Source organism: Gymnoscopelus braueri (genome assembly GCF_963280865.1).
Source record: "Gymnoscopelus braueri genome assembly, chromosome: 17".
NCBI lineage: Eukaryota > Metazoa > Chordata > Actinopteri > Myctophiformes > Myctophidae > Gymnoscopelus > Gymnoscopelus braueri.
Genome location: NC_137617.1, coordinates 30691033 through 30718408, shown reverse-complemented (window position 1 = coordinate 30718408; position 27376 = coordinate 30691033). Strand labels below are relative to the sequence as shown.

The 27376-nt window shown below is 42.6% G+C and overlaps 1 protein-coding gene across 2 annotated transcripts in view; it reads left to right on the top strand.

The window, feature by feature from the left end:
- LOC308104686 (uncharacterized protein) overlaps positions 1–27376 on the top strand; it is a 67772-nt gene that overhangs the window by 24056 nt on the left and 16340 nt on the right. For both annotated transcript variants that reach the window (XM_080455178.1, XM_080455177.1), the window contains exons 6-10: positions 3602–3793; positions 5775–5855; positions 6947–7059; positions 8872–8930; positions 10206–10295. In XM_080455178.1, coding sequence (XP_080311304.1) covers positions 3602–3793; positions 5775–5855; positions 6947–7059; positions 8872–8930; positions 10206–10295 — 535 coding nt within the window. The remainder of the gene's footprint in view (positions 1–3601; positions 3794–5774; positions 5856–6946; positions 7060–8871; positions 8931–10205; positions 10296–27376) is intronic.

The window sequence follows — 27376 nt, the reverse complement described above, 5'->3', positions numbered from 1 at the left end:
CTAACCCAAGGTCGGCGAGGGACAATGCTGAAGTTTACACAGCGAGAGAGGCAGGGAGAGTTGGAGAGGGAATGAGAGAGAGAGATTGAGAGAGAGAGAGAGTGAGAGAGAGAGAGAGAGAGAGAGAGAGAGAGAGAGAGAGAGAGAGAGGAGTGGACAGAGGAACTTAAACTAAATAAAAGAGAGTGAGATAGTGAGAGAGAGGGGGAGTGACAGTCACAAAATTGCTCGTTTACATGGGGGGAAGGACATTTTGGGTGAGGATCAGATGACAGCAAATAGGGGGGGGGGCGTGAAAAGGACTCATGCAGGCTCTAACATTTCACTCAGAATCTCAGTTCAGTTGGAAGAATGCCTTAGTCTGTGGGCCTATATCTGAGGCAGTCTACAGGTGTTGCACCGTACCAACGCTGCACTAAGTTCAGCAGGGAGTGACATACTGAGTTACTGACCCAGGACAAAGATGCGTTCGTGTTATGTTGAGCCCGGGACCAGGAGTGCTGGGGTGGGTCGAGTGGCCAGCCTGAGGCATGCTGCCCGGCAGGGGACGGTTACAGCAGAGAAGAACCCTTCCGTCTTCTGCTGCCGCAGCTCTGCCGCAGTGGGAGATGAAAGGTATTTGCCGGTCAGGCGGTCTTGCCACAGGTAAGCTCCCTCCACCCTTGAATAATCGCTCACCTGGAATGGCTATTGCAAGTCTTTTGTGTTTCAGTCACCCAGTTGCCTTCGGTTTCAAATACAAACAGGCTCCAGCAGCTGCCGCAGTACTGATATAGCATACTGTATCTGCAGGATAAATGTATGATGAACTTCTATGTTTGTCTCTCTGAATGATTGTTGAACCCATTGCATGGTTAGTGGAACAGCAGAATTGAAATGGGGACGGTGTTCCTCAGCCTACACTGTGCCAATAGGGAGTCTGTGTCTGTTTGAGGAGCCAAAAAGGAACCGCAGAACTGCCATAGCTTTGCTATCTCTTAACCAGTAAGCCAACATTAGGATACTAACTCCTGTTTGCTGTAGCGAGGTTGAGTCACAGTTGAGTCACACATAAGGAGTTCACTCCATGTGTGGGCAGCAGGGGCCTTGTGTTGTGGGTTTTCTTGGCTTCTTCCACTGTGAAGAGATCACAGAGTGAGTTCTGCTCCCTCAGGGGATGCTTTTTTGTGTGCTTTTTTGGAATACAAATCGGAGCGGCCGGAGTGTCACTGCTTCTTCTGGCCGGCCGTGACCGGAATGTCTATACAGCCTTCGACTGTGTGTGAACATCTCTCAGCAGCACCCTCTCCCGAATAAACAAAAACAAAACAGAATTTTTGTACAAGAGCCCTGGATTATTTCATCCATTCCAACAGGAGTCAGAAACAGGACTGCTGCACTGGTTCAAGTTGACAGTAGCATGCTTGCTTACTTAAAGCAGCACTATTCAAGTTTTCTCTTCTATCCCGGATTTGAACCCGGTTTTACCATTGACCATTGAATAGAGCAGGCCTGCTTGCGCGGGGGATAAATTGAATCATGACCATCAGGTCAGAATTCGTGTCAGATCCTGTGTCTAGGCAAGGAAGGGGCGCGCTGGACGCCGGGCATGCGCCATGACGCTCATGGGTGGCAAACTCGCACCGGAAGTTCGATTGCGACCTTTGTCATATAATCGGTTCAGGAATATAAAAGAAGAGATATATCACAGGTTGTTTTGTAATTTTATCGAGGCATCTAAACAGCGGCAGGTATCATTTCAGGCTCAGTAGTATTGCGAGATTTGGTTGTCAGACTGTCAATGATGGGCGTTTATAAACGTACTCTGTGCTCTTTAGATGCCTCTATAGAATTATACAGTGTACACATCGAAAAGCAACACAGCAGAAAACAATGTGTGATATGTCTTTTATTTTCCTGGACCGAGTATTTTATAAAGGTCTCAATTCGGATGTCCGATATTATCGGCCGATATTAATGTAATATCGGAAAATATCTGTATCGGTTTTTGATGTATATCTTTTTTTAAATAAGTTACGGGAGTTCTTTCTGTATGGTGTGTGTGATATGAAATGTGAGCTTACCATAATCACAGTAATCCTTAATCATATTCCATCATATTCAAGGGCTTTTGCAGAGAAATGAGACCAGTCACTTTCAAATTAGAGCACTGCAGAGGGCAGGTGTGTGTGTGTGTGTGTGTGTGTGTGTGTGTGTCTGTGTCCAGCTGTGCTTTCCATATCAAGTACCCTCAAAGTAATATGTATTTGACCCCCATCTCAAAATATGTTGTTCCAGGGACCTCCCCAGAATCACAGATCGGAGTTAAAGGAGGAGTTCACCCAAAAAATTACTTATTTTCTATCAATTACACACCCCATGAAGCCTTGATTTCATGGATTTAGTTTTGTTTTTGTGGCATTCCTAAGACAATAATTTGATGACCGTGTGTATTTCCGGTAGGAGACACAAATAATCTACTTTGTGTCTCCTACCGGATGCATTAGCCGGTTGGAAAACGGAATCAAATTATTAGCTTAAGAATGCGACAAAAACAAAAAAGAATCCATGGATTCAAGGCTTCATAGGGTGTGCAATTGATAGAAAATAAGTCATTTTTTGGGTGAACTCCTCCTTTAAAAATGTTTGCTTTAAAACATATATACATATATTCAAAGATTTGCACATAATGTTCCACGATTTTTCAGAAAATAGCCAAAGAAATCTTAAAATGACACAGATGCGTACCCGGTCTTAATGGGCTAACCAACCTGCAGGAGTCGCTAGCGCTATGACAGAGATCACCCCTGGCTTCCCACTCTCGAATACGGACAATTGTGTTCGTTTGGAGCACCCGGCCAAGCTGGATGCACCACGGAGGATTCAAACCCGTAGTATCCGTCCGTGGTGGTGGGTAGGAACTTTTCCCCTTGTGCCATTCTGTGCCACAGACAACCCCTTTTTTATGACGTGGCTCTGCGGGAGTCTAGCTTTTTAGAAAAGGGTCTGTCAGATTTTTTCCTGCTTAGATAAAGGTTACATACTGTCTGTCTGTCTATCTGTGTGACTGTCTGTCTGTCTGTGTTTCCAGGGCTAATCTCGCAAACCAATCAGTGCCCCATTTCTTGTCCTACACTGCCAGTAGGCCACAGAAGTGTGTCCACAAATTTCACATAATATATGTTATACTGTTGAAAATATTGAACTTTAATTTTATAATGGAAGTCAAGGGGCTCTGATCGAGTTGAAACCTTGAGTGAGTCATACGTCATAGATATGTCGACTGACGTCATAGATGACAGACATGAAGTCCAAATTCCACATTGGAGCCACGATGTTCCCATGTGGATCCTGATTATTATTTTTTGGGCGGTGAAACCGCCCCTATAAGTGAGATTTGGAAAATGTACAAATATCTTGGGCAGTGAAACCGCCCCTAAAAGTGAGGTTTGGAAATTTGTACAATTATCCTGCGCTGTGATTGGCCAATCACAATCTATTCAGGACTGTGATTGTGTGATTTTTTATGTCTCCTTAATCTCTGTCCCCGTGTCTCACACTCACTGCTACTTTTGTCCCTTAAAGCTTAACCCTTTTCCCTTCACATCTTGTCTCACTCCAGGGAGAAGGCCCGCCTGGCCACGGACTCAGAGTTGGATCAGGACCTGAGCGAAAGGCTGGGTCTGGGCAGCAGTGACACGCTCACCAACGGCAGCAACCGTGTCGATGTGGCAGCTGCCAAACGCCTGGCCAAGCGTCTCTACAACCTAGACGGTTTCAGAAAGTCAGACGTGGCGCGTCATCTCAGCAAGAAGTGAGGAATTGCTATACTTATTTGTTGTTACAATCTTTAGAAGTTATTGAGCTGTTAGGATTATTAATTAGGAGTCATTGAGTTGTTAGGCTTATTAATTATCACTTTTTAATTACAGATTTATTCATCCTTGCTAATCTAATATCTTTCCTTGCTATAGTAGTATTTTTTACTTAGTGATGGCGTAGAAATGTCATTACCCCTTACTGACTGACTGACTGATTGACTGACTGACTGACTGACTGAATGTCTGTCTGTCTAACTGCAAAACATTAAGAAACCAGATTAAGTCTATGAAAGCCCCACCAGGGCATGCCGCTCCTTACACCCAACCAAACATTTTGGTCAAAGGCCTCCAAAGCCAATAGGGTTCATGCTGCAATTTGCCTATTAGATTAGGAGATATCTTGTGTGCAAAGTTAACAGTTGACCTGTGGGTGGAGCTAGAGGAAAGGCTTTGGGGTCACTGAAATAGTTGCTCCTCCAGGGAACATGAATGCACTCAGCAAGTTTCATGTCAATCCACCGATTACATTTTGAGACAATTGTCTCTTTGTGCAAATGGATCTTGTGTGCAATTAGAAATGTCGGCCTAATGGTGGCGCTTAGAGGAAAGCCCATGGGGTCACCGAAATTAGTAGGGACCATTGGGGATCATGAAAGTGCAGTAAAGTGTCCACACTTCTGTGTACGTGTCTGCTCCCTGTTTTTAACACTACATTAAGTAGTACCTTAAGATGCGCCTTAAAAAACGGTTTAATGATGTCCGGCGATGAGCCAAACAGAACCTGGCAGTAATTAAATTGTAAGATAGAATGTGTTCTAGATCAATAGGGGTGGAAGCAATCACTTCTGGGTGTCGGGTTAGAACACTATTTGCTAAGTTTGTGAAGCAATGTGATGCCGTAAATAGATTCCGTTTAGCCTGTTACTATAGGTGCTACTATTAGTGGTCTGCTCAGGACAAATGGGTTAACTAATAATCTATCAGTCAGCTTTTTATAGAGGATAGTCACTACTATCTGTGCGTCAACAGTTTTGTTGGTATCAAACAGTTTTGTTGGATACAACAAAACTGTTTTTGTTGGATTCATAACAAAATGAAATAGACAAACATGATATACTGTATGAAGTAGGTTTGTGTGAGACCAAAATCACACATGAAAATAACAATGAATGAGTGTGCACCTCACTATATGTCAGTAGACCGGGGCCAAGCAGGTGGGCGACGGACAGCCCACATTCCGGTCCTCATTCACCTCTGATTTGTAAACAACACACCCCCTACTGCACTTTTCCTCCCACACAGAGTCCCTAAAATACCAAACACATGCAGGTGGAGGTAATTCTTCTGACAGTGCAGACCTGTCCATGGGAAATGTTGACCATAAAATGGGTTTGGTAGGCTTTGAGTCCAATGGACTATGAAAGGGAAAATCCCATGTGTGTTGTCAGATTTCAACACTACTGTAAGAGTGGAAACAAGCCTTGGGTTTAAAGTCGAACCGAACAAAGCCCTGCTGAACCGAACAAAGTTTGGCTGTTCCACTGGAGTGTGCAACTGCCTTAGTGAATGAGGCCCATTGTGATTTCCTCTACCTGTCACCTTACATTGTATCTAAATTCTGCCATGGTCTATGACTTGTCTGCGTTCCTCTGCTGCTGAGCTCATTGGATCAGCCTGTCAGTCAGTGGCTGCCTGGCACTGATGATGAGATGGAATTTGGAATTAAAAGGTCTCCTCCTTCATGACAGATGCACCCAGGGAATCTAAAAGTTTTTTTGTTTGGCCTCCAGTCTGTATCTGGAGCTGACAAAGTGACAGCCTCAATTGGGGCCACTGTCTGAGCTTTGAAAGCCAGCGTTTGAGCATTTGGACCTTGACATTTAGCTCTCGGTCAGTTTTTGTTTTGTTTCATGATAAATTCCCTAATTATTGCATTAAGTCTGTCTGTCTGTCTGTCTGTCTGTCTGTCTACAGTAATGACTTCAGCCGTACGGTGGCAGAAGAATATTCCAGTTTCTTTAACTTCACAGGCCAAGCTGTAGACCAGGCTCTACGGTAAGTTCCCCTACAACATGTTCACAAGCCTGGATCTCTTTGGTTAGCTTTTTGATAGTCACTGAAGGAAAGCACACACAGATCATAACATTTTTCTATGCAACAGTTGACTCTTCACATCATAGTTACAATCACACATTCATAACAGGTTTATGTAAACCTGTTAGTGTGTTACAATTGTCTGTAGGCCCATGTCTATTTATATTCTTTATTATCAGTCTTTTGGGCAAAGGAGTGACATGTTTGAGTAATTATTGCTTTGGCTGTAGTAGATATTTCCGATCTACTGAGATGGTACTAAATACTCTCACCACACAGACAAATGGTGTTACAAAGTGAGATCTTAACAGAAGAGCTACTGCATGGTGCTTGATTTGTCCTCACTGATGTTGCAGTCTCTCTTGACATCTTGATAGCATCAGTGTAATAATCAGTAGATGGTAATGCTGCTCTCTAGAGGGCAGCCTTGGTTTTGCATTTTGATCTGGAATTATACATGTTGCAGTCAATTTATTCATTGCCCCACTAATGCTCATAGGGGATTTTTGTACTTTAAATTATGTGCGGAAGGTCTTTGCATGCTCTTTAATACATATTCACAATTGTAATATTCCTAATACAGCCACAGTGTTCTACTGTTTGAGGTCACGTGCCTTGCTCAAGTGCCCCCTTACAAACTTGTTGAATCTAACTTATATGACGAGGACTGGGGATAAATATGACCTTCCATTTGTGTGTCTATCTGCTGTATACTAGTAAGCAAATGATTACTTGTAATGGGCACAAGATGAGTATTTAATCACTTACAGTTGGCTAAAATATAAACTTGACTTTTAATTACTTGTAATTCATTTTTGAAACCTTACGCATGTTCACGCTCAGATCAAATCTGGTAAAGCACGGTTATGTAGGTTCTAAAATTGTAAACGAAAGGTCACATTAAAAGTAATATTCCCAACCCTGGTCGTGCATAGTAAAATCATCAGTGTTAGTTGATTCATTTGTAACTAAGAGTGTACAGTATGTGTGCACTCTCCGAGTTGAATTAACACAGACTGTGTGTACTGGCTGTTCCTATCTGTCTGCTCCAGGACCTTCCTCAGGCAGTTTGCTCTGATGGGGGAGACTCAGGAGAGGGAGAGAGTCCTGTCACACTTTTCCAGGAGATATCTCCACTGCAACCCCAAAGTCATCCCATCAGAGGGTAGGTACATTATGAGCCAGTAAAGAGAATAGATCAATTGGGGAACAAAGTGTTACTTGATACCAGTGGTGGACAGTAACAAAATACATTTACTTGGGTGCTGCACTTTACTTGAGTATTTATTTATTTATAATAATTTTGGAATCATGACTTTTACTCCATTTTCAAACACAAATATTGTACTTTTGACTACACTACATTTCTATGAAGGCTGTCGTTACTTGTTACACTTAAGCATAGCTTTGAAGTCAGCAGCACTTCTTCAAGTTTGAATAGTTTGACCAGGCTGAGAATTCTCACCACTAGAGATCTGTTTTACCTCATTTGAGATGGACAGTACTGTAGATGTCATTCCCAACAAGCTGTTTACACTGACTGCAGAAGTACACTTCCTTTTGCCTTTAAAAAGTGAGTGGGCGTTAACAAGGCTTTGTTTGGTTGTGAATTAATACTTTATTGAGTTTGTCTCATATTAGAAGCAGTGTTGTTGGGCAAGTTGTTAAGCTGGAAGTGTAACTAGGATTTTAAAGTAGGTTGATTGTTTTATTTTTCGGTTTATTTATATTTCTGAGGAATCTGCATCAACAGCAATTCCACTGTCTGACTAATAGCCTACATTTACGCTTACAACCACACACAGAACACTGCCATGCTATTTTGTGTCTGTGTAGGGGAGGTGTTTAAATACAAATAAAAACAAATAACCTTCCTTTTTGTCCATTCAAGTTTATTTCTATGCTTTGATTTTATAGGCGTTTGTTTCTATAGGCTTTGTGTAGCATAGTGGGCCTACAAGCAAGTCAGTGCACTCATTGGTTTCAGAGTTACAAGGTTACATAGTGAAAACAATACAGCAATGCATTGATATTAAAAAGAAAATGTACTTTTGAATACTTAAGTTAGAAGTAAGTAATACTTCAAGTAATGGGATTGTGCACTTTGTCCACCACTGTTTGATAATTATCCTGAAAACAAAAATAAAAATACAGATTTTGTCTGGGTGGCACGGGGGTAAAGTTCCTGCCCATCACCAGCTTTGGCGGGGAGTTCCAGTGAACGCAAATGGCCGTGTTCATGGGTGGGAAGCTAGCAACGGAGGGTGAATTCTGTCGATGCACTAGCGAGACGCTAGTGCTATAGTGTAGGTTGATCAGGGCACCTGTTCAGCAAGGAGCGGACCTGGGAGGGATGGCGCGTTCCTAACTTCCTACGCACGTTACACCCTCCCCGTGAAACCCCTCACTGTCAGGTGACGAGAAGCAGATGGCGACTGTGTCGACCCCCAACAGTAAGGGCTGGCAGTGACAGGGACTATTCACATGGGGACAATTGGCAACGGCTAAATCAAGGTGAAAAAAGAAGGGAAAAAAACAGTTAATAAACAAATACCGGCGTACATATACTGTAACTGCATCCTCTGTAATGTACTGACATTACAGAGGATTTTTTAAAAGACATTCCACATAAGGTCATATTATCCTAGAAGTACCAATGACCTTAATCGTATTTCTTTATGGATCAATTTGGTAATCATGTGATTTATACCCTCAAGGGACATTTGTTTTACATGGCCATTACAACAATGCCAAAAGTGGCCATGGTTGACAAGTTAACATTTTCACACGTCTAGTAATGTGGTTAGCCTAGAAAATGAACTATTTTGTCAGAGTGGGTAGACAGTATACCAACTCTGAGTTTGTACAAATGTAACCACCACTTGGTTACATTTGTACTTAGATTTAAAGGTGTTGCATTTTTCTGATAGTAGTTTTCTGATCTCGTGTTAAAGATGGTTTGCATTTCATCCTTTAGATTCAGTCCACACTCTCACCTGTGCCCTGATGCTGCTGAACACTGATCTGCATGGTCATGTAAGTACAAGCTGGCATTTGTATTAAACCACATTGCAGCCATTTTGTTTTTGTTTGGAGTTTGCTGTAATGTGTGTATAGGCTACAGTAATATATATATATATATATATATATATATATATACGCAAAGAAGGAGATAATAAGACATAAAAATGACAAATGTTTGGGAAACACTGCTTTAGGGAAACATAAGACCCAGAGTTATCCTTCAGCTCATGTGGGAGGAGGCTTCAGGTCTGCCAGCCTGGCTCTGTTCACCCTCATAAATCCGCTACTGTTACATTCAAAGCCTCCCCTTGGTAAATCTAGGCCATCCACCACTGCTTTGTGAGATAACGCAGGCCTGCAGATGAGAGACCTGCTCTCAAGGGCAAAATTGGGAAGGATTCAAAGAATGGCCCCGGACGATGCGTCTCTTATCTTCATCATGGCCACTGTTATCATCATCATCATCACTCATGATTCTGGGGAAGGGTTTTGTGATTGTCGTCATTGTCATCTCCATTACTATCAATTATTGCAGTGATTGTTGTGGCTGATAGATGCTACATGACTTGTTGTCATGGGCACCTTCATCATGGCTGCTGCTGTCATTCGTCATTATTGTATGACTCATTATTATAATAATCGTATTATTTGTATAGCACTTTCAAAACCATGGTTTATAAAGCTGCTTTACAGAGAGATAAAAAAAAGAATAAAAACAAGCTAAAAAGAAGACGCTTAAAGGTCAAATAGTAAAGATAATAATAATAATAAAACAGTAAAACACACACACACACACACACACACACACAGACACACACACACACACACACGCGCACACGCACACGCACACGCACACGCACACGCACACGCACACACGCACACACACACACAGATGAGAACATTATAAACATTATATAGAAAAGAAGCAATTCAATGAAACTTTACAAAAAGGCAAGTTAAAAAATATGAGCTAAGAAGAGATGAAAAAGACAAAAAAAAAGGAGCAAGTCTAACTCCCTCAGGTACTGTACTGTATGCCATTCCATTGTCTAGGGGCAGGGCAGAGAGGACCCCGGTCACGTTAGATTTCAGCCTAGTCTATGGAATTTCCAGAAAAGCCATCCCAGAGTTGGGATCAATTCACACAGTAAAATCCTTAGTGTTAATGTAACTCTAAGAATGATCAAAGGGAACCACATAGACCCGTAAGGGCCCATTTGGTTGCATTTGGTTAATGATTGACGGTATGAGATATTAGATGAGTTGAGTCCTTTGTGTTCTTTTCAGAACATCGGCAAGAGGATGTCATGCACACAGTTCATTGGGAACCTGGAAGGACTAAATGATGGCCAGGATTTTCCCAGAGATCAGCTCAAAGTAAGTCACATACTGTATATACGTACTGTACACTGCACACACATACGCGCGCGCACACGCACGCACGCACACATGCACACATACATACAAACACATTTAATTTCTATCTCAGGTGGGAATATTTACCTAAGCGGTGTTGAATTGTGCATAAACACAAACATGCACGCACGTGTGCGCGCACACACACGCACAGTCGCACACACACACACACACACACACACACACGCACACACACGCGCACACACACGCACACACACACACACACACACATACACACCCACCCACACACCTCTGTTAAAAGAGACAATCAGCTGTTTGTGTTCCAGCACCGCATTGTCCCTTGCATCAGTGTTTGAGCACACAGTGGCTTGGCTCGCGCTCAGCGCCAGCTGGCACACACACGCCTTGTCTCCAGGGGCCTCCAATCAGAGGCCTGCTTAGGCCTGCCACTTCCTGGTTTCACTTCGGCGAATGCAAGGGTGGGAGACTAATTGTTGTGTTGTCTGGAGACAAGAGGAAGGAGACACAGCTCCCCCTCGGGCTCTCTGTTGCTCGGCCGCAACGCTATTAGATTAGGCTATCATCAGCATGGGCTATTAGCTTAACCCTGTTGAGTTCGCTTAGAATAGATCTGGGGCCATCAGACATTCGAGGTTGCGCGGCCCAGAGGCGAACGACTTGCGGAAATAACCCAATCAGCGGGGGTTGCCTGGCTTGTTGACGCACTCTTAACGATGATGCCGTTGATTAGTTTTATGTGCACGCATCGCCCCAGAACACAAGTCAACAAGTGGTAATGGGGTATCTATAATGCATGAGGGAGCTATGGGCCAGTGTCCGTCCTTCTGCAGAACGGAATTAATTCTCAAATGAAAGACTTTGGTCGCTATTAAGATCCGGATAGTATCAGCCTGCCTTTCATGCCTCTGTATGGCGATAAGCTGAGAGAGAGTGAGAGTGAGCATGAGAGTGAGAGAGAAACAGAGATTGAAGGAGGGGAAAGAGAGAGAAATAAATAGGTCCATTGACCCGGGGTAGCTGTTTTATTCATGTATTTTATAGATCTCGGAGCAGTTTTTAAAAATATGCTTTCCACCAACTCCCACTCTGTACTCTTTCTGTTGCAGATTGTCCATTCTCCTTTTTTCACCCTCAAGCCACTGTCTTTCTATTCTCCAACTCTCTAAATGTTCTGCCTGCCCACTCCCACTTGATCCTTCTCTCGTCTCGACTGTTCAGCTCTCTCTCTCTCTCTCTCTCTCTCTCTCTCTCTCTCTCTCTCTCTCTTACCTTTCTCGTTCTCTCGCTGCACCTTTATCTTTGTCACACTGCGAAGCCTCTCTCTACCTCCACCCACTCCGAGTAGCTCTCCTCTCATTTCCTTGTATCTCCTCTCGATGCCTCTCTCTTCATCCCCCCGTCTTTCTCTCCTGTCTAATCACTCATTTCCTGCTACCAAATGATTCACGCTATTTCTTCCATTCCCTCATTTCCTCTGCTCATTCCTTCTTTCCCATTTCCATGTGTGTTTTTCTCTGGTTCGTTAAGTGTGTTAGCGATGAGCCTGACAAGACTTTTTGTCTTTCACTGCATCCCAATCCCTCCACTTGTCTTTCTCCTTATCCAACGTGATCTTATCTCCTGATCTCACCTCATGATAATAGAGCTCAAAGTGAGGTCCACTGTCCACTCCGTTGAATACTTTATCTAACAGATTAATGCAATAATGCACATTGCCAATCAAATGGATGTACAGTACGCCTCACCCCAACTGGGGCTGAATGATAGAGAACAAGATGGAACTAATAATGATATGGCTTCAGGTCTATATATGAGAGCACCAGTGACTGCCATTATAATATAGTTAAATATTTCAACAAGTACAGAACACATGTGAAAACTACGTTAGCCTAGCAGAAGTGTAGCCTGGAATACAGACTGATTTGTGCTGTTCGGCAGACTTTTTTTTCTCGCTTCGCTTACTGTAAAAACACTGAACGAGCGCCTCTGTTTGGCTCTGGATTCCAGGCTAGTAGAAGTGTGCACAAGAAATTTGCCGTTGATCGGTCCAACTGTTTGGGAGATTAGCTCTGGACAGACAGCCAGACAGACACACAAACACACACACACAGACACACACATGTGTGAGTGCATGCACACACGTACAGACCCTTTTCTAGGCGGCTCGGTTCCGACAGCGCCAGACGGTAGAATATAGGAGTTACCATACATGATTCCACCAGATGCAGTATATGCAGCTTTTAATTTCAATAGCTCTATTTGGAAAGAATGTATCGCTCTGAATTCTGAAGTCCATGATGTGCTGCTGAGCACGTGTGCAAGACTATCACAATACATTGTATATTCATCAGATGGTCTAGACCGTTTTCTTCAGGACTAGTCATAAAAAATTAGAATCTTCCTAGTTTTTGTTTTTCTGTCAGGCTAAATTAGTTTTAACATGGTGTGACTGATGGGCCCAGTTTGCCTTACATTGCATTCTTTGACATTTATTACATTTTATTTGTTACAGACATTGCTGTGTCAATGCTGAAACAATTTATTGCTCAGCCCTGATCTGACACAAACAAACATGTCGTCGCTGTCAGGCAGAAACCTTGCATCTCCATATTTCAACTTTTTATATATATAAATATTTTTGGTAAATGAATGCCCTACTTTGTCGTACTTTGCTCCACATTGTTGTACTTTATCACAATGTGTTGTAAGCTCTACTAATTGTTCTATTTTTGAAACATTCAACGTTCTAACATTTTGAAAGTGAAAGTGGTTAATTCTGTCTGTGGGTTTTACTATAGACAAAAATTTACATTTATTCTATGGCTCTTCACAAACCTTCCTGACACGACTCCCGACCAGTGTGGTCTTTCATGAGGTTCAAAGTGTTTCATTATCTGCAGCGGTTCGTGTATATACTGTATAATATACACATACATACTTTAGGCCTACACACACCAAAAGAAAGGTAAAGCACTTATGTTGCTATAATATCAGTGTTGCTCAAACTTTTTCAAGGACCCCCAAAATTATATGTATTTGGCCGCGGACCCCCATCTCAAAATATGTTGTTCCAGGGACCCCCAGAAGCAAAGATTTGATTTGATTAGATTTTTCTAAAGATAGCAGATCTACAAGCTCATAGCGTGGCATGAGCTTGTATATCTGCTATTTTTCAATTGCCAAAGCTTAAAGTAATGGTTAATGTGGTTACACAGATGCGTTCCCGGTCTTGATGGGTTAAACTGAGGCCAGTCCAGTGGCTTATCCTATAAATAAACATTTCTATTCTAATGGAAGTAGTCTCTTCCTGAACAACAATGCCCCCATCCACAGGGCACACAGGGTCACTGAATGGTTTTATGAGTATGAAAATATGCCTTGGCCTTAGCGGTCACCAGGTCTCAACCCAATTGAGCACCTATGGGAGATTTTGGACGTGTTAGACAGCACTCTCATCCACCAAACCTTTAAACAAAATAAAGCATTCGGTTAGCTATTCTGCTTTTAACCCCCAGGCTTTCTGGCCCCCAAGTTTTTAATATTTTTTTTGACTAAATATATATGTTGTTTTTATGCAAATGTTTTTATTCTGTTCTGTAGCACTTAGAGATTTGTTTCAAATGTAAAGTGCAATATAAATTAAATGTATTGTTATTATTATTATTATTATTATTATTATTATTATTATTATTATTATTATTATTAAATGAGGGATTAACTTGTGTTATTGTAATTGTATCCCACCTCTTCAGTAGAGTACCTTGTGGTAGAGACTTGTAGAATCTATGCCAAGGTTAATTGAAGCTGTTCTGATGGCTTGTGGTGGCCCAACACCTTACAACAACGTACTTGTTTAATTTGTCACCCGTCTGTATACTGTAGTACAGTACTGTATATACTGTGTCTGCATATGTTACATAGGCATAATATATTATTTGAAAGTGCATAATACTATATTATGTACTTTTGCCCTGGCCCAAGGACGTGGACAATAAACAAAAGGATAAGAACAAAAATAAAAAACAAAATACAACACATTGCATTCAAAACTGTAGTTAATGTTGTATAGAATGCTCAAACTGATACACAATGTACAAATATATCTATATACACGGTTATGCCTTATTGCACATTCTATTAATCTAGACACTAAGCTGTCCCCACCCCCAGTTTCGTGCACATTGGTCAAAAATCCCAGGAGGAGTTTGATTTGAACTGCTTTTCATATAATTCGAAATGGTGGGAGATCTAAAGGTCAGAGGTCAAAAGTTGTTCGGCATGACGAGACGCATGTGTGTATTGAAGTTTCATGGCTGTAGGTCAAACAGGGCATGAGTTGTACCTGTTCAAAGTTGGCATTTTTCAATTGAGTGCTATAGTGCCATAACCTGACTCTATCAAATGGAAGAAGCTTGCGACACACATTTTGTTTCACAGCCTACTACTTCAAATGCAAATGAGATTTCCGGAGGGAGGGGGGTTTACCAGGCTAATAGTGCCACCCTTTGGCCAATGGCTGTGAGTTTCGGGTCTTCACCGTTTTCCATGACCCTCTACCATATTGCAGAGTTTCGTAAAAAGTGACAGCACGGTTGGGCCAGAACTGCAAAAAGTGGCGGAAGAAAAAAGTGTAGAAATGCAATAAGGGTCCACAGCCCTTTGGCCTTGGCCCCTTAAAAATACAACGCAACACATTGCATTCAAAACTGTAGTTAATGTTGTATAGAATGCTCAAACTGATACACAATGTACAAATATATCTGTATACAGTATACACGGTTATGCCTTATCGCACATTCTATTAATCTAGACACTAAGCTGTCCCCAACCCCAACACACAGCTGCTAAAGAAATTCCTCATGGGGCTTTATCTTTCTTACCCCTTTTAATATTATATTAAATATTTCTATTATCATATCATATCCAGTATTATTGTCATTGTTGTTGTCGTTGTGTTGCTGTTGGCACAGTCTTGCGGACCTAGTCGCCACACTAGCATTCCGCTGCTTGTACGCGTATGAGTAGTGACAAATAATCCCTCTGGATTCTTGATTTGATCATGTCGATGTGGTCTACGTACAGTATGTGTTCCTTCTGAACTGTATATGGACTGCTCTGATGCTGGAGCACAGTAGTGCGGGATGATTCTTTTGGGTTATTTAAGACTTTGCCATATGTTGCAGCTTGACTCGGAGGGACAGTGAACACAGGAGGAGTGCTGCTGAACCCTCAAGCTAAAACACAAATCAGCTGCCTGGCAGTCTGGAAAGTAATGAGTGTGACTTGGCATCCCCATGGTACTTCGCTTTGCCTCTCTCTCTTGTCTCTCTTTCTTCAAATGTGTCTCTCTCCCGCCCACCTCCCCCCTAGCTCTCTCTCTCTTCTTCATTTAGTCCCTCATTACTTAATCTTCTTATTTATTTCCCTCTGTCTCATTACCTCTGCCTCTCCCTCTGTCAAATATTCCTTCTTTTCCTCATCTCCATGCCTTTCTCTTTTTCTTTACGATTATTCAATCTTACTTAATCTATTATTCTCTCTCTCTCTCTCTCTCTCTCTCTCTCTCTCTCTCTCTCTCTCTCTCTCTCTCTCTCTCTCTCTCTCTCTCGCTCTCTCTCTCCAGAGTAACTTCATATGATTAAACCCACTGATATTGTTCCCATTACCACCACAATAGAGGGACTTAGCATGCAGTAATCTCTGGAATAGGGTGTGCGGAGCTACTATGGAGCTGTGCTTTGCAACACACCATGCCACCCTGCCCATGTTCAGAACATTTTCTTCGTGCCACCTTCTCAAATGCTTGTTCACTTTTACTGTAATCTGATGATTTATGGCCGTGTGTTTTACAGTAATAGAGTCATGTACATGTAGACATGTAGCCCGCTTGCTGTATAACATTTTCAACGACTGCCTTTTTATCTGCACATTACATTATGACCACAGCTGTAGATTTGCGTTCCAAATAAGGTCATCAAATAAGGCCACCTGTGTTCACTCATCCTGCTCACACGACTTGCTATGAGCTAACAATGTAGCCTGTAAAATCAATGTCATAGAGGTTTACTCTACCATAAAAACATGTACATGAACTATCCTTCCCACATAAAATGGTATAGCTGAGTTTCATGTGCGTTTGGTATTTTGATTTGATTTTGATTTGATAAACTTTATTTTGAACTTGCAGGTCAAATAAAACAAGAAATAACAATAACAATGAAAGCCTCAATATCAAAATAAAAAATGGAAATGAAGTAAACAAAAACATTTAAAATGCGATCATTTATCATCCCCAACATGTTCAAAAAGGAGTAGGAAGAAGCAAAACGTAATTACTCCTGCTGCCCCTGTCTCATTTAACATTCATAATCCATATAAACTATTACATGTATGAAGTACGAAGTACGATGGTAACAAACAACATTAAGTACACATAATATTAATGTGCCCATCTAGAGCTGTAGTGTGTTTGTCACAATCAGTGTGTTCCCATTCTAGCTTTTCATAATGAGGTCATCAACTATGTACACTACTAGGGGACATTTCTTCCCCTAGTTACCCGTGCTATCACTCAGCAGAACTGTTCCAGGCTGAGTGGGCTTCACTTTTCCCCTCGCAGAAATGGAACGTCGTTGCTGTCGGGCAGAAAACCGTGTAGGTCCAAAACCGCTACTTTTCAGGAAATGGTCAAAAGAACCTGTGTTCCAATGGATCCAGTGTAGTCATTATTTAGTCACTTTTCATTGGTTCAATATTTAAAAAACCCACAGACAGACTTGAACCAGTTTGAATAATCAAAAATATAAAAAATAACTTTTGTTTGATTGAAAGTTACACACAATAACTTTAAGTGACACAGACTGCTTCAACTTTATTCTCTCATCACAGGTTTACAGGTTCTAAAAAAGTGGGTGAAATTCTGTGCAGACTGCTGCACAGACTGTACAGAATAACCTGGTTTATCCAAACCCCATGGGAAATAAGTTTGTCCGGGAAAGTGAAATATTCAGATGACTGAAACTAACATAATACATAAAATGTTAAATCAATGCAAATCATAATCAGAAATAAGAACACCATATCATCGCTGTTTAGCAGAAACCTCGTATCTCCATATTTTTAAATGAATGCCTTACTTTTTCGCAAGAGTATCGCACATAGTGAAAATAAACTAAGCTAACAAGACCTTGTGACTAAATAATAACTATATTGGATCCAATTGGAACACATGTTATTTTTCCATTTCCTGAAAAGTAACAGTTTTGGACATACAAGGTTTCCACCCTAAGGCGACGATATTCAAAAGCGTTATTAGAAAATAATAATCTTCTAAGATGCATTAGAAACAAACACCTGACTATCTGATGCTGCTTCAATACTGTCCTGTCGCATCACCTTCAGCAGGGAGCCATAATGTTTTCAATACACAGTTTTTGATTTACGTGTGTGAACCTAGCTAGCTGCTAAAACAATATACTCGGTATGTTTGACTGGTAAGGTCAACAGGCTTATTCAGTATTAAGGCTCGAGTGTGTTTATAGTTGTGTTAAGGATCATGTATAAATCACTGTGTAGAGTTTGGCATTGACACTGCCATGTATAGAGGCCAACTTTGATAAAATAATGTATGTAGTCATTATACTGTAAAACATTTTGGATAAGAGCATCTGGAAAATAATACACTATTTGGACAGAATATTGTAATTTTTGTGGTAACAGCGCAAGCCAGCTTTTAAGCCTATGAGAAAAGTGCAACATTTCTTCTCCCCCTTGTCATTTTGAATAAAATCATAGATGCTGCTGCTATTGTTATCTCAGTATCCCATATAATTTGAATTTTTGGCCCAAGCTGGTGAATTGCTGCAAACCTCATTGTCATGCTCTCTCGCTCTCTCTCTCTCTCTCTCTCTCTCTCTCTCTCTCTCTCTCTCTCTCTCTCTCTCTCTCTCTCTCTCTCTCTCTCTCTCTGCTTCTTGCACAGCTTGAAGTGTAAGCTAATGATGCGCTGAAGTAGGTTACCAGCCCACATGACACCAAGAGAACAAATTCTGCTGAAATGAAAATGTAGTACAGCTCAATCACACATGTGAGCCACACCCCCAAACAGTAATTAAGCGTATTGATGTTATTGGTTGTGCTGAGGGATGGGCTGGCGTACTGGGAGGAAAGATGGAGGATTTTAGTCAATTCACTCACTTTTGTGAAATGGAGGAGAATACGTCAGCCTTTGCGTTTGTCCCCGATGTTGACCAAGTCCGACCACAAACATGTCAAAAAAAATGTTGGCCCTATAGAGCATAGCCGGTTCCGTGCTGATACGTGTGGTGCCAGCACTCACCAGCCTGTCTGGGCACAAACAACCAGGTCATGCCTGAAAAAGGAGAGAGAGCGTGGGGGGGGGGGGTAGAGACACACTACGCTACACTTCACTACACTAAAGCACTTTTGTCTCTAAGATAATAACACTGAGCACAATAAAGCATAATTTTACTATGTGCAAAGACCAGAGCAAATCATGAAAACATTATTTCACATGTGAATTAAAAATAAACTCCCATATGTAGAGACAGAGAGAAGGATCTAAACAGAGAGAGGAGACAGACAGACAGAGTGGAGAAGGGTGTGGATGCTGAGGTCAACAGAGACCTGTGCTGCCCTTACTCCCCAAGCTGTCTCAGACCATAACATGAGGGAAGGAGAGAGCAACAGAAAGACAAGAACGCAAACACGGAGCTGGCCTGGGGAGCCTTACTCAGACACTGGGAGAGGGAGAGAGAAAGAGATGGAAAGAAAGACAGACAGAATCCCGAAGAGAGGGAGGTTATTTTAAACCCTTTCTCTTTAAAGAGGGAAGAAGCGTGACTTCTGGAAAGTGTGAGGAAGGGAGGGGAATATACTACAGTAGAGACTGACTGATAAAGACAGACTGAAAGTGATTGAATCCTGTGACAGGGCTTTCTTATCTTCAGCACTGTCTGCTACTGAACCTCTTGGCTAATTTCTACTTGTTATGTAGCCGTGTCACTCTTTGGAAATAACTTGTTTTCCAACCTTCTCAGTTGGAGATCAGTTAATTTAGTTAAGTACTGTTAAGTACTCTGGTGAGTGACCACATTGACCCCCTCCAGTTTGTGTACCAGGCGGACATGGGGGTTGAGGACGCAATCATCTACCTTCTGAACAGGGCCTACCCCCAAAATGTTATCAAACTTACTTGAATAATTGGAATACATGTTAGCTAAACAAAACTGCATCATTAATAAGACACAAAGATTACTTTTTCGTTTCTAAATCAATGTATATTTTTCTAGACATAAAAAAACCCCCACAAAATAGAACAGCCTACTAGAATAGGCCTACTGTACAGAATCTGAAATTATATGTACAAGCAAGGTGCCCAGGTGCGTTTACGAATGATTCACTTCATGCTGAAGCTGAATCCCCTTGCTACGTCTGTGTATGCTAGCCCTCATATGACGTAATTGTCATCACCAGCTCATGTCTGCACAGACGTCTGTGTGCCTCTGAGATGTTATGACTGCACGTACGTACATTTTGAAGAGAGGTTGTGTGAGGAGACTTGTCACTACCCACATCTTTATTATTAATTTGTCTTTAAAAGCCTGTAAACAACAACCCAATGTGCTTGCTGTTACTGTCAGAAGAGATGGAAGTGTGTGCAGGCAGGCCTGTCTCACAGGCTACACTGCCAGTGCTGAGTGTAGCGTAGCGTAGCATAGTGCACATGTGTGGAATGCATGCACGTCGGCCAACACCAAATTGATAGAACTTCATATGCGGCAAGTACAATCAGGCCTTTAGATTTCAAAAGCCTAGAGTCAATGCAGCTCCTTACCCCCAACTGGAAAGCTTAAGGGCCCGTACACACTGCAGGAGATTGGGTCCGAGATTGCTGTCGCCGACATTTTTTGGCGCTCGCCGACAAAACCTCCCGATCTGACGCAGATCGGCCTTTGATCTGCGAGATAATGCTCGCTCTGTGTGAAAGGCTCCGCGAGACGATGTGGCCGCGATTATCCGCTCTGCGACGGCTTTCCGACCGTTTTCAGATAACTACCATGTTAGATATTCAGCTCTGTCCCAGACAGGAGATCGGACAGTATCATACATTATGAAAGGGTCTGCGAGGAGATCCACGCTACAGCCAATGAGAGCACATTACAGCCACCGTGGCCAGGGGAGCGTCACTGGATCTGACCACAACAAACAGTCCCTACCGCAATATTACCGTCCAGTCCTGTATTAAGTTAACATTATAAAACAAAATGAGAGAGTGAGCGAGCCTGGTGGGCTGTTTATTTTAGAGGAATTGTACAGAGAGAGAGAGAGAGAGAGAGAGACAGACAGACAGAGAGTGAGAGCAAGAGCGAGCTCTGTGTGTGTGTGTGTGTGTGTGTGTGCGCAGCATGTGCTCGCTGTTATGAACAGCGTTGCCAGATGTTGCGAGAGAAATAAGCAACCAGGTCTATGAAAACAAGCCCAAGAAAAGGCCACTTGAGCACTTTAAACCTATTTACAAATACATTGGATATTTGAAAATAGCCGATCTACAAGCTCACAACGCGTCGCAGCTATTTTCAAATAAAAATCTTGAGAAAATTGTGGAATATTTTCCAAATCCACACAAATCTTGTATGGGGGTCAGTGATGGCACAACATATTTACAGAAGGGGGGTCTGCGGACAAATACATATTATGTGTTGTTTAAACCACTGGTTTAAACAACATTAGGAAACAAGGCCAAATAAGCAACTACACAAATAAGCCCCAAAAATGCACCCCGCAACAACCAATATTTACAAGCAACTCTACAGAAAAACAAGCCCAAAGTCGCTTATAATAAGCGGACATGGCAACGCTGTCACTGACGGCTTCTGCGCACTTGACTGAGAGAGAGAGAGAGAGAGAGAGAGAGAGAGAGAGAGAAAGAGCGAGAGAGGGGGGAGAGGGAGAGGGAGAGGGGCATATCACGGGATACGTCGATTAAAATGAATTGGAATAAACTCAAATGTATGTATTGGGTCTGACTCTGGAGATAGCATCCTAGTGAACTATCCTACAGTGTGTCAGCCCTTGTCGGGGATCAATCCTGTTGTGAAGACCACAACGATATTATGACAGCCGATTTCAAGAAATAAACTCCTGCAGTGTGTAATGCTTAACGATCAGATAACCCCCCGAGCACTTTAAGGTCCTGCAATGTGTACCTGCCTTAAGGGTGGCACAATGGGAAAAACCATGGGGTCACCAAAATCAGCAGGGTGCTTCCTGAAATCTGCCTATTATGAGATATCTTGTGTGAAAAGTTGATATCTTTGGCCTGAGGCTGGTGCTAGAGTATAGGTCATGGAGTCACTAAAATAGTTAAAAGGGATAGTTCACCCAAAAAAGTACTTATTTTCTATCAATTGCACACCCCATGAAGCCTTGAATTCATGGAGATTGTTTTGTTTTTGTCGACATTCCTAAGCCAATAACTTTATGACCGGCGGAAAGATGCTAATGTCTCCGGTAGGAGACTCAAAGTTGACACTTTGTGTCTCCTACTGGAGCAGGTAGGAGACATGGTAGGCAGGCAGGAGACACATGGTAGGAGTTGCCTCCTACCATGGCAACTCTGTCTGTCCACCACTTTGGCGGTGGGCGGACAACACGGACCAACACAGCCTTAGAGCCGTGCTGCTAACAGAAATCGATGGGCCTGATGGTTTGTAGACCATCAGGCCCATCAATTTCTGGACTGTGTGAGTGACACCCTCATTAAATCTGCTGTCAGAGCACTTTGGGTTTTCTTTGGGTCGTTCCTGTTCCCCATTATTTAGTCAATATTTCTGTTTGACAAATCTCCTCAGGGGGGGTTATTCTACTTCATCCATCTTCTAAACCCAGGGATGTGGCAGGTGCTCTATCTTAACTCTTCTCTTTTCATACACTCAATTTGTTGTCATTCAACAATACATGAAATGCATAATTGAACGAATTGTCGTTCCACTGGCTTACTACAATCTAAAACTACTCCTACAGTAGTTAAAAGAATGCTGAAATACTACAATACTAAAATCATCACTAATAAATGAAAGGTATTAGTTTTCTATCAGTGATGAGAGAATGTAAAGGGAACACTGGGTTTAGTGATAAGAAATTGTATACAAATGAGTCAGTGTGTTTGTCATACAAGAGTGTCGAAGGTAGCGTATACACTGACTGACTGTGATCAGTGCATATACAGCAGAGTCCAATTTCATTTTAGGAGCGATGGCCGTGGCTCATACACTCTTAAGAATTCATTAAAAGCTAAAAACCCTAACCATCAGTGGCACTCAGGCGCAGACCAAAGGAACGGGGCAAATTTAGTTTGAGAAATGATGCTGGTGCATTTTTTATTTATTTATTTATTTATTTTTGTAATGTTTTATTCATAGTTGAATAGCAGTCCTGCTGAATGCAAAATGCACAGTTGTTTGTCACGTTCCTTGGCGGGTTGTTGCTTTGTTGTGCTGAAATGTTGTGCTGAAATGTGTGTGTGTGTGTGTGTGTGTGTGTGTGTGTGTGTGTGTGTGTGTGTGTGTGTGTGTGTGTGTCTGTGTGTGTGTGTGTGTGTGTGTGTGTGTGTGTGTGCGCGCGTGCGTGCGTGCGTGCGTGCGTGCGTGCGTGCGTGCGTGCGTGCGTGCGTGCGTGCGTGCGTGCGTGCGCGTGCGTGCGTGTGCGCGCGCGTGTGTGTGTGTTTTGTGTGTGTTTGCGTGTGCATGTGCATGTGCATAAAGTACACAGATTTACATACACGCACACACATCCATTCTTGCTGATTCTTCCCATCTCACTCTCTTCTCACGATAGTCTCTCCCATCTCAATATGAAGACAGCCACTGAATGCTAATTGGCATTCAAAGTATATTTTAAAAAGCGTGTTTGTGTGTGGCCAAGTGCGTGTGCACACACTTTTGTGTCCACGTCAGCATGTGTCTATGTATGTGTGCATGGTGAAAGCAGTTGGTAGACTGTGATTCGCTGCCGAGTGACTGAAGGAGGGAGGGAGGTACGCATTGACGGAGTGAGCGAGCGAGAGAGCGAGAGAGAGAGAGAGAGAGAGAGAGAGAGAGAGAGAGAGCACACCGTCCCTATCAGCTTCATTTCTCACTGCAATTCAGCCAGCCTGCTCTCTCCTCTCCTCTCCTTTCCCTTTTCCGCAGCAGCAGACAGAAAAAGCTAGAAAAAGCACTGGGTCGAGGGACAAAGAAAATCATCAACGAACAAGCGGAAAAGAGAACGAAACAAGCCTTGAAATACATCAGCGGGGGACTGGCTTTATCCCTCCACTCACGTCCACCCACACCCACAGTGCAGTGCAATGGGAAGGGATTTTAAAACCGGTGAAAAGGGATGATCAAGAGAAGCGCCGGTGGAGAGCTACTGAAAGAAGTACACCTCAGTGGGTGAGAAGAAGGACTAAACGATGACGAGGGACCGGTCCACTTAGACAGAGGACAGCAGGAAGAAGTGATGGACTTATTTCTGTAAAGAAGAAGTGGTGATCTGACAGCCATCATCACTGTGACTGACTGACTGACTGACTGACTGACTGACTGACTGACTGACTGACTGGTATCCATTTTAAAAGCAGAAGCAACAGGATTGCTGGTTGCTCTTTGTAGAGCCAGACTGAATTCCAGCTTCTTAACCTCGACACCTGTGTTGTGTGCTGACTGTGCTCGTTCATTTATCTCCCCGCCACCCGCAAATGCTTGCTGGGCTTCTCTTCATTTCTGCGTTCGTGACGAATTAATTTTGTTTATAGCAACGGCCTAGTGACGTGAGAGTACTCTTTGGAGTCCCTGCTCCCTAAGTAGAAAACTGGTCATCCCTCCTTCAATTTTCTCTCTTTCTCTCTTTCTCTCTCTCTCTCTCTCTCTCACTATCTGTCCCCCCACTGCGTGTGTTCATGTGGTTTTTGGGCTCATGCCAAAGAGCCTTGAATTGGCCAGTGCCTTTTTGTGGATCCTAATTTCCGCCCTCTGCACCCAACTGGCTCACGTCGGACGTCTGTTTACACCTCTCTGCCAGTACAGGTTATCATCTGTGAGCTTGCTGTCAGCCCGTGTCCCTGCGTGTGTGTATGCTTAACAGCTCTGTGTAGCCACTGGTTATCACAAAAAAAGTTGCCAGCTGGAAAGGTGCCACCTCAGGAGTAACTGAGGGCAGAGAGAGAAACGCCTGACCACTTCACTAACAACAAGGAAGGAAGTGCTGATCCTGAAAGCAGGAAGTGCCGTTTTCAGAGTCCCATGTCTTTAGAGTGTAGGTCTATAGAACACCTGTGCCTCCACACTGGAAGAAGAAGCCTCTGGATTTAACCTGAAACAGAGAGGAAATAATCACCACCAACAGCATTGATTGACTCGCGGAAGAGAGCCCGAAAAACAACAGTCTAAATCAGCAACGCCGTGACGTCGAGTCTCAGTGAAGCAGTGGCCGTCATTTCTGCGCATGTATAATACATGTCCGTCAGATCAATTATTCAGAGGCGAGTGTGCACTCTGGTGCTGATGCCCGGAGGGTGTTGATCGGGACATTCAGGAGGGTCAGTGCAGGTTTGATGCCTGCTGACAGTCCTGTGGCACCACTGACTGACCAACTGGTTGACTGGACAGATGATTTCCTGGTAACTCAACAGCCGCTCGACAGAGAGTTTTCTGTGACAGTGCCAGCACTCCCATTGCTGTCTGCTGGTCAACCACTTCAACGCGGAAGCTTCTCTTAACTATGACCTGGGAACTGTGTGGGGAAGAGTGTCAGCCATTGGAGAGCATCCAGGTTAGATTAACTGCCCTTTTTGCCACACAATTTTTCTTATTGGATAAAGCAGCATTTTCTTTCTGGTCATTTCCTGATACACCACTGCACAACATTTGCAGGAAGTGAAAACACTTGAGGCTATATCTTTGGTGGACTGTGAGTGAAGTGAGTGTCCAATAATAGTCCAAAGAGATAGAGCATACTTCTGTTGTGTCTACGTGCTGTAGCATCCTCTCCTACCATGATCGGCGTCAACAGCCTGCACTCGTCCGGCCGCCTTCGTTCGCGCTCCCTCTGCTCCGTGCGCTACGGACGGGAATTCCGGATGATGGACCCCTTCCGGTATCCCAGAACCCCGCGCTCCCGCTCGCTCAAGCCTCTGGTGTTCCCAGACTTGCTGGGCAAGGCCACGGACGGACAGAACCACCCACAGGCCATTAAGAGGAGGAAGGTAAAATATATGCAGAAGAATACAAATCGTAATGGAATCCAACTGAATTGGGAATTTTAAACCCTGTGAATTGTTTTGAGTTGTTTCATCATTCATCATAGCTTATAGAAAAACAGCAACTGACAGGGAACTGTCAATACTATCGTACATAATCTCCCAAACCCAGAGACAAATAGATTTTCACCACTTGGATTCTAGGTCAATATGACATCCAGCACGTTATTGACCTGATGGGCTGCTGTCCTTCAAAAGCTGATTTGTTGATTTTTGAAGATGGTCGATTGGTTTTTGCATTATGAACATTTGCATTTAGAACACTAATGTTTGGTGCTCACCGCTTCCTAGATTAAATGGCCGTTTAGTTCTGTGTACAACACTATGCGGTGAACACCCATGAAACATTCCACGCATTATAATTGTTGGGTAAAAAGCACTTGCGTTCAGTGTGGTCTGCTGGCAAGCCATGTCATTAGGCTGTTGCTGGATTTAGACACCATAAAAATGTCTTGTATGCACTATTGTATTATGCATATTAATTTGTGAGTTACCATAATGGGATTGGTGGAGCCGATTAGGCCAAACACAACTTAGCATGTTTTCTGTAAGTCCTCCCCTCAAGGCTATTGGCCCACATTCGCTGTGCTTTGTGTGACGGCGATAAAGCTAGCAGGTGGAGGTAAAAAAAATATACATCCTTGTCTCAATGAGGCCCAAGGCCAAATTAGTTTGATTGATGCTGCGATACGAACACCTCCTCCCTCTCTCTATCTCTCTGTCTGTCCCTCTGTCACCAGCCCTCCTTCCTCTAGCTTCCTGTTTTAGTTAGATTTGAGCTGGATTTTGATCTTGTTCATTAGGTTTTAAGAGGTCAAATCTGGCTCAAGTGAAGAATCTTGTCAGATAAGCTCCGATGGCTGTGAGATGTATTAATTCATACAGTACATGCACAGATGAGACTTGCCTCTTGTAAGTAAAGACCACTCTTCATTGTATATCATGAAAACAAGATTTCCAATATGGTCCATTTCAGTGTCTTTGTTCGGAACACAACATTAAGTAGGCTAGTTACAGGCTAGACTCCTAGCTTATTAGTGTATGTTGTTTTGGTGGATTCTGAGAGATTTCTTTATTTCCACTGCCTGTAGCCAGAGTCCATGGCCTTTCCAGCTCCGGCCGATCAATACACCTTTTATGGCCTACAAATGATCACTGTGAAGATTTGATGTCAAGCTGATTTGTGCTACAACATAGAGGGCTTGTCAAAAGCCTTCCCTTCTTTAACCACTTAAGCCTTATATACTATATATATATACTTTGTCATATGATTAATAGAGACAATAACCGAACCTACAAGCTCACAATGCATCGCAATGGACATATTGTGAGCTTGTATATATACATATATACATATATACACATATATATATATATATATATATATATATATATATATATATATATATATATATATATATATATATATATATATATATATATATATATATATATATATATATAAACATTTGTGAAAGTTTTCTCCTGTAATTACATGGCTGTACGTGTCTGGTCTCCTGGGAACCGAGCTGGTATCTATTCTGTCTTGACGGTTAATATTCATGAACAGCCGAGCTGGGAACACTTCAGCTTTTACAGAAACATTTTGAGCTATAGATTCAGCACAGGCTGGATATGAATATTCACGATGCTCTGGTGTGTCCAACTGTTTTGGATTAGTCCCACTTTCTGAGAGAACTTTGTAAATGTAACTAGATTAGTCACACTGCGTCCGAGCCAT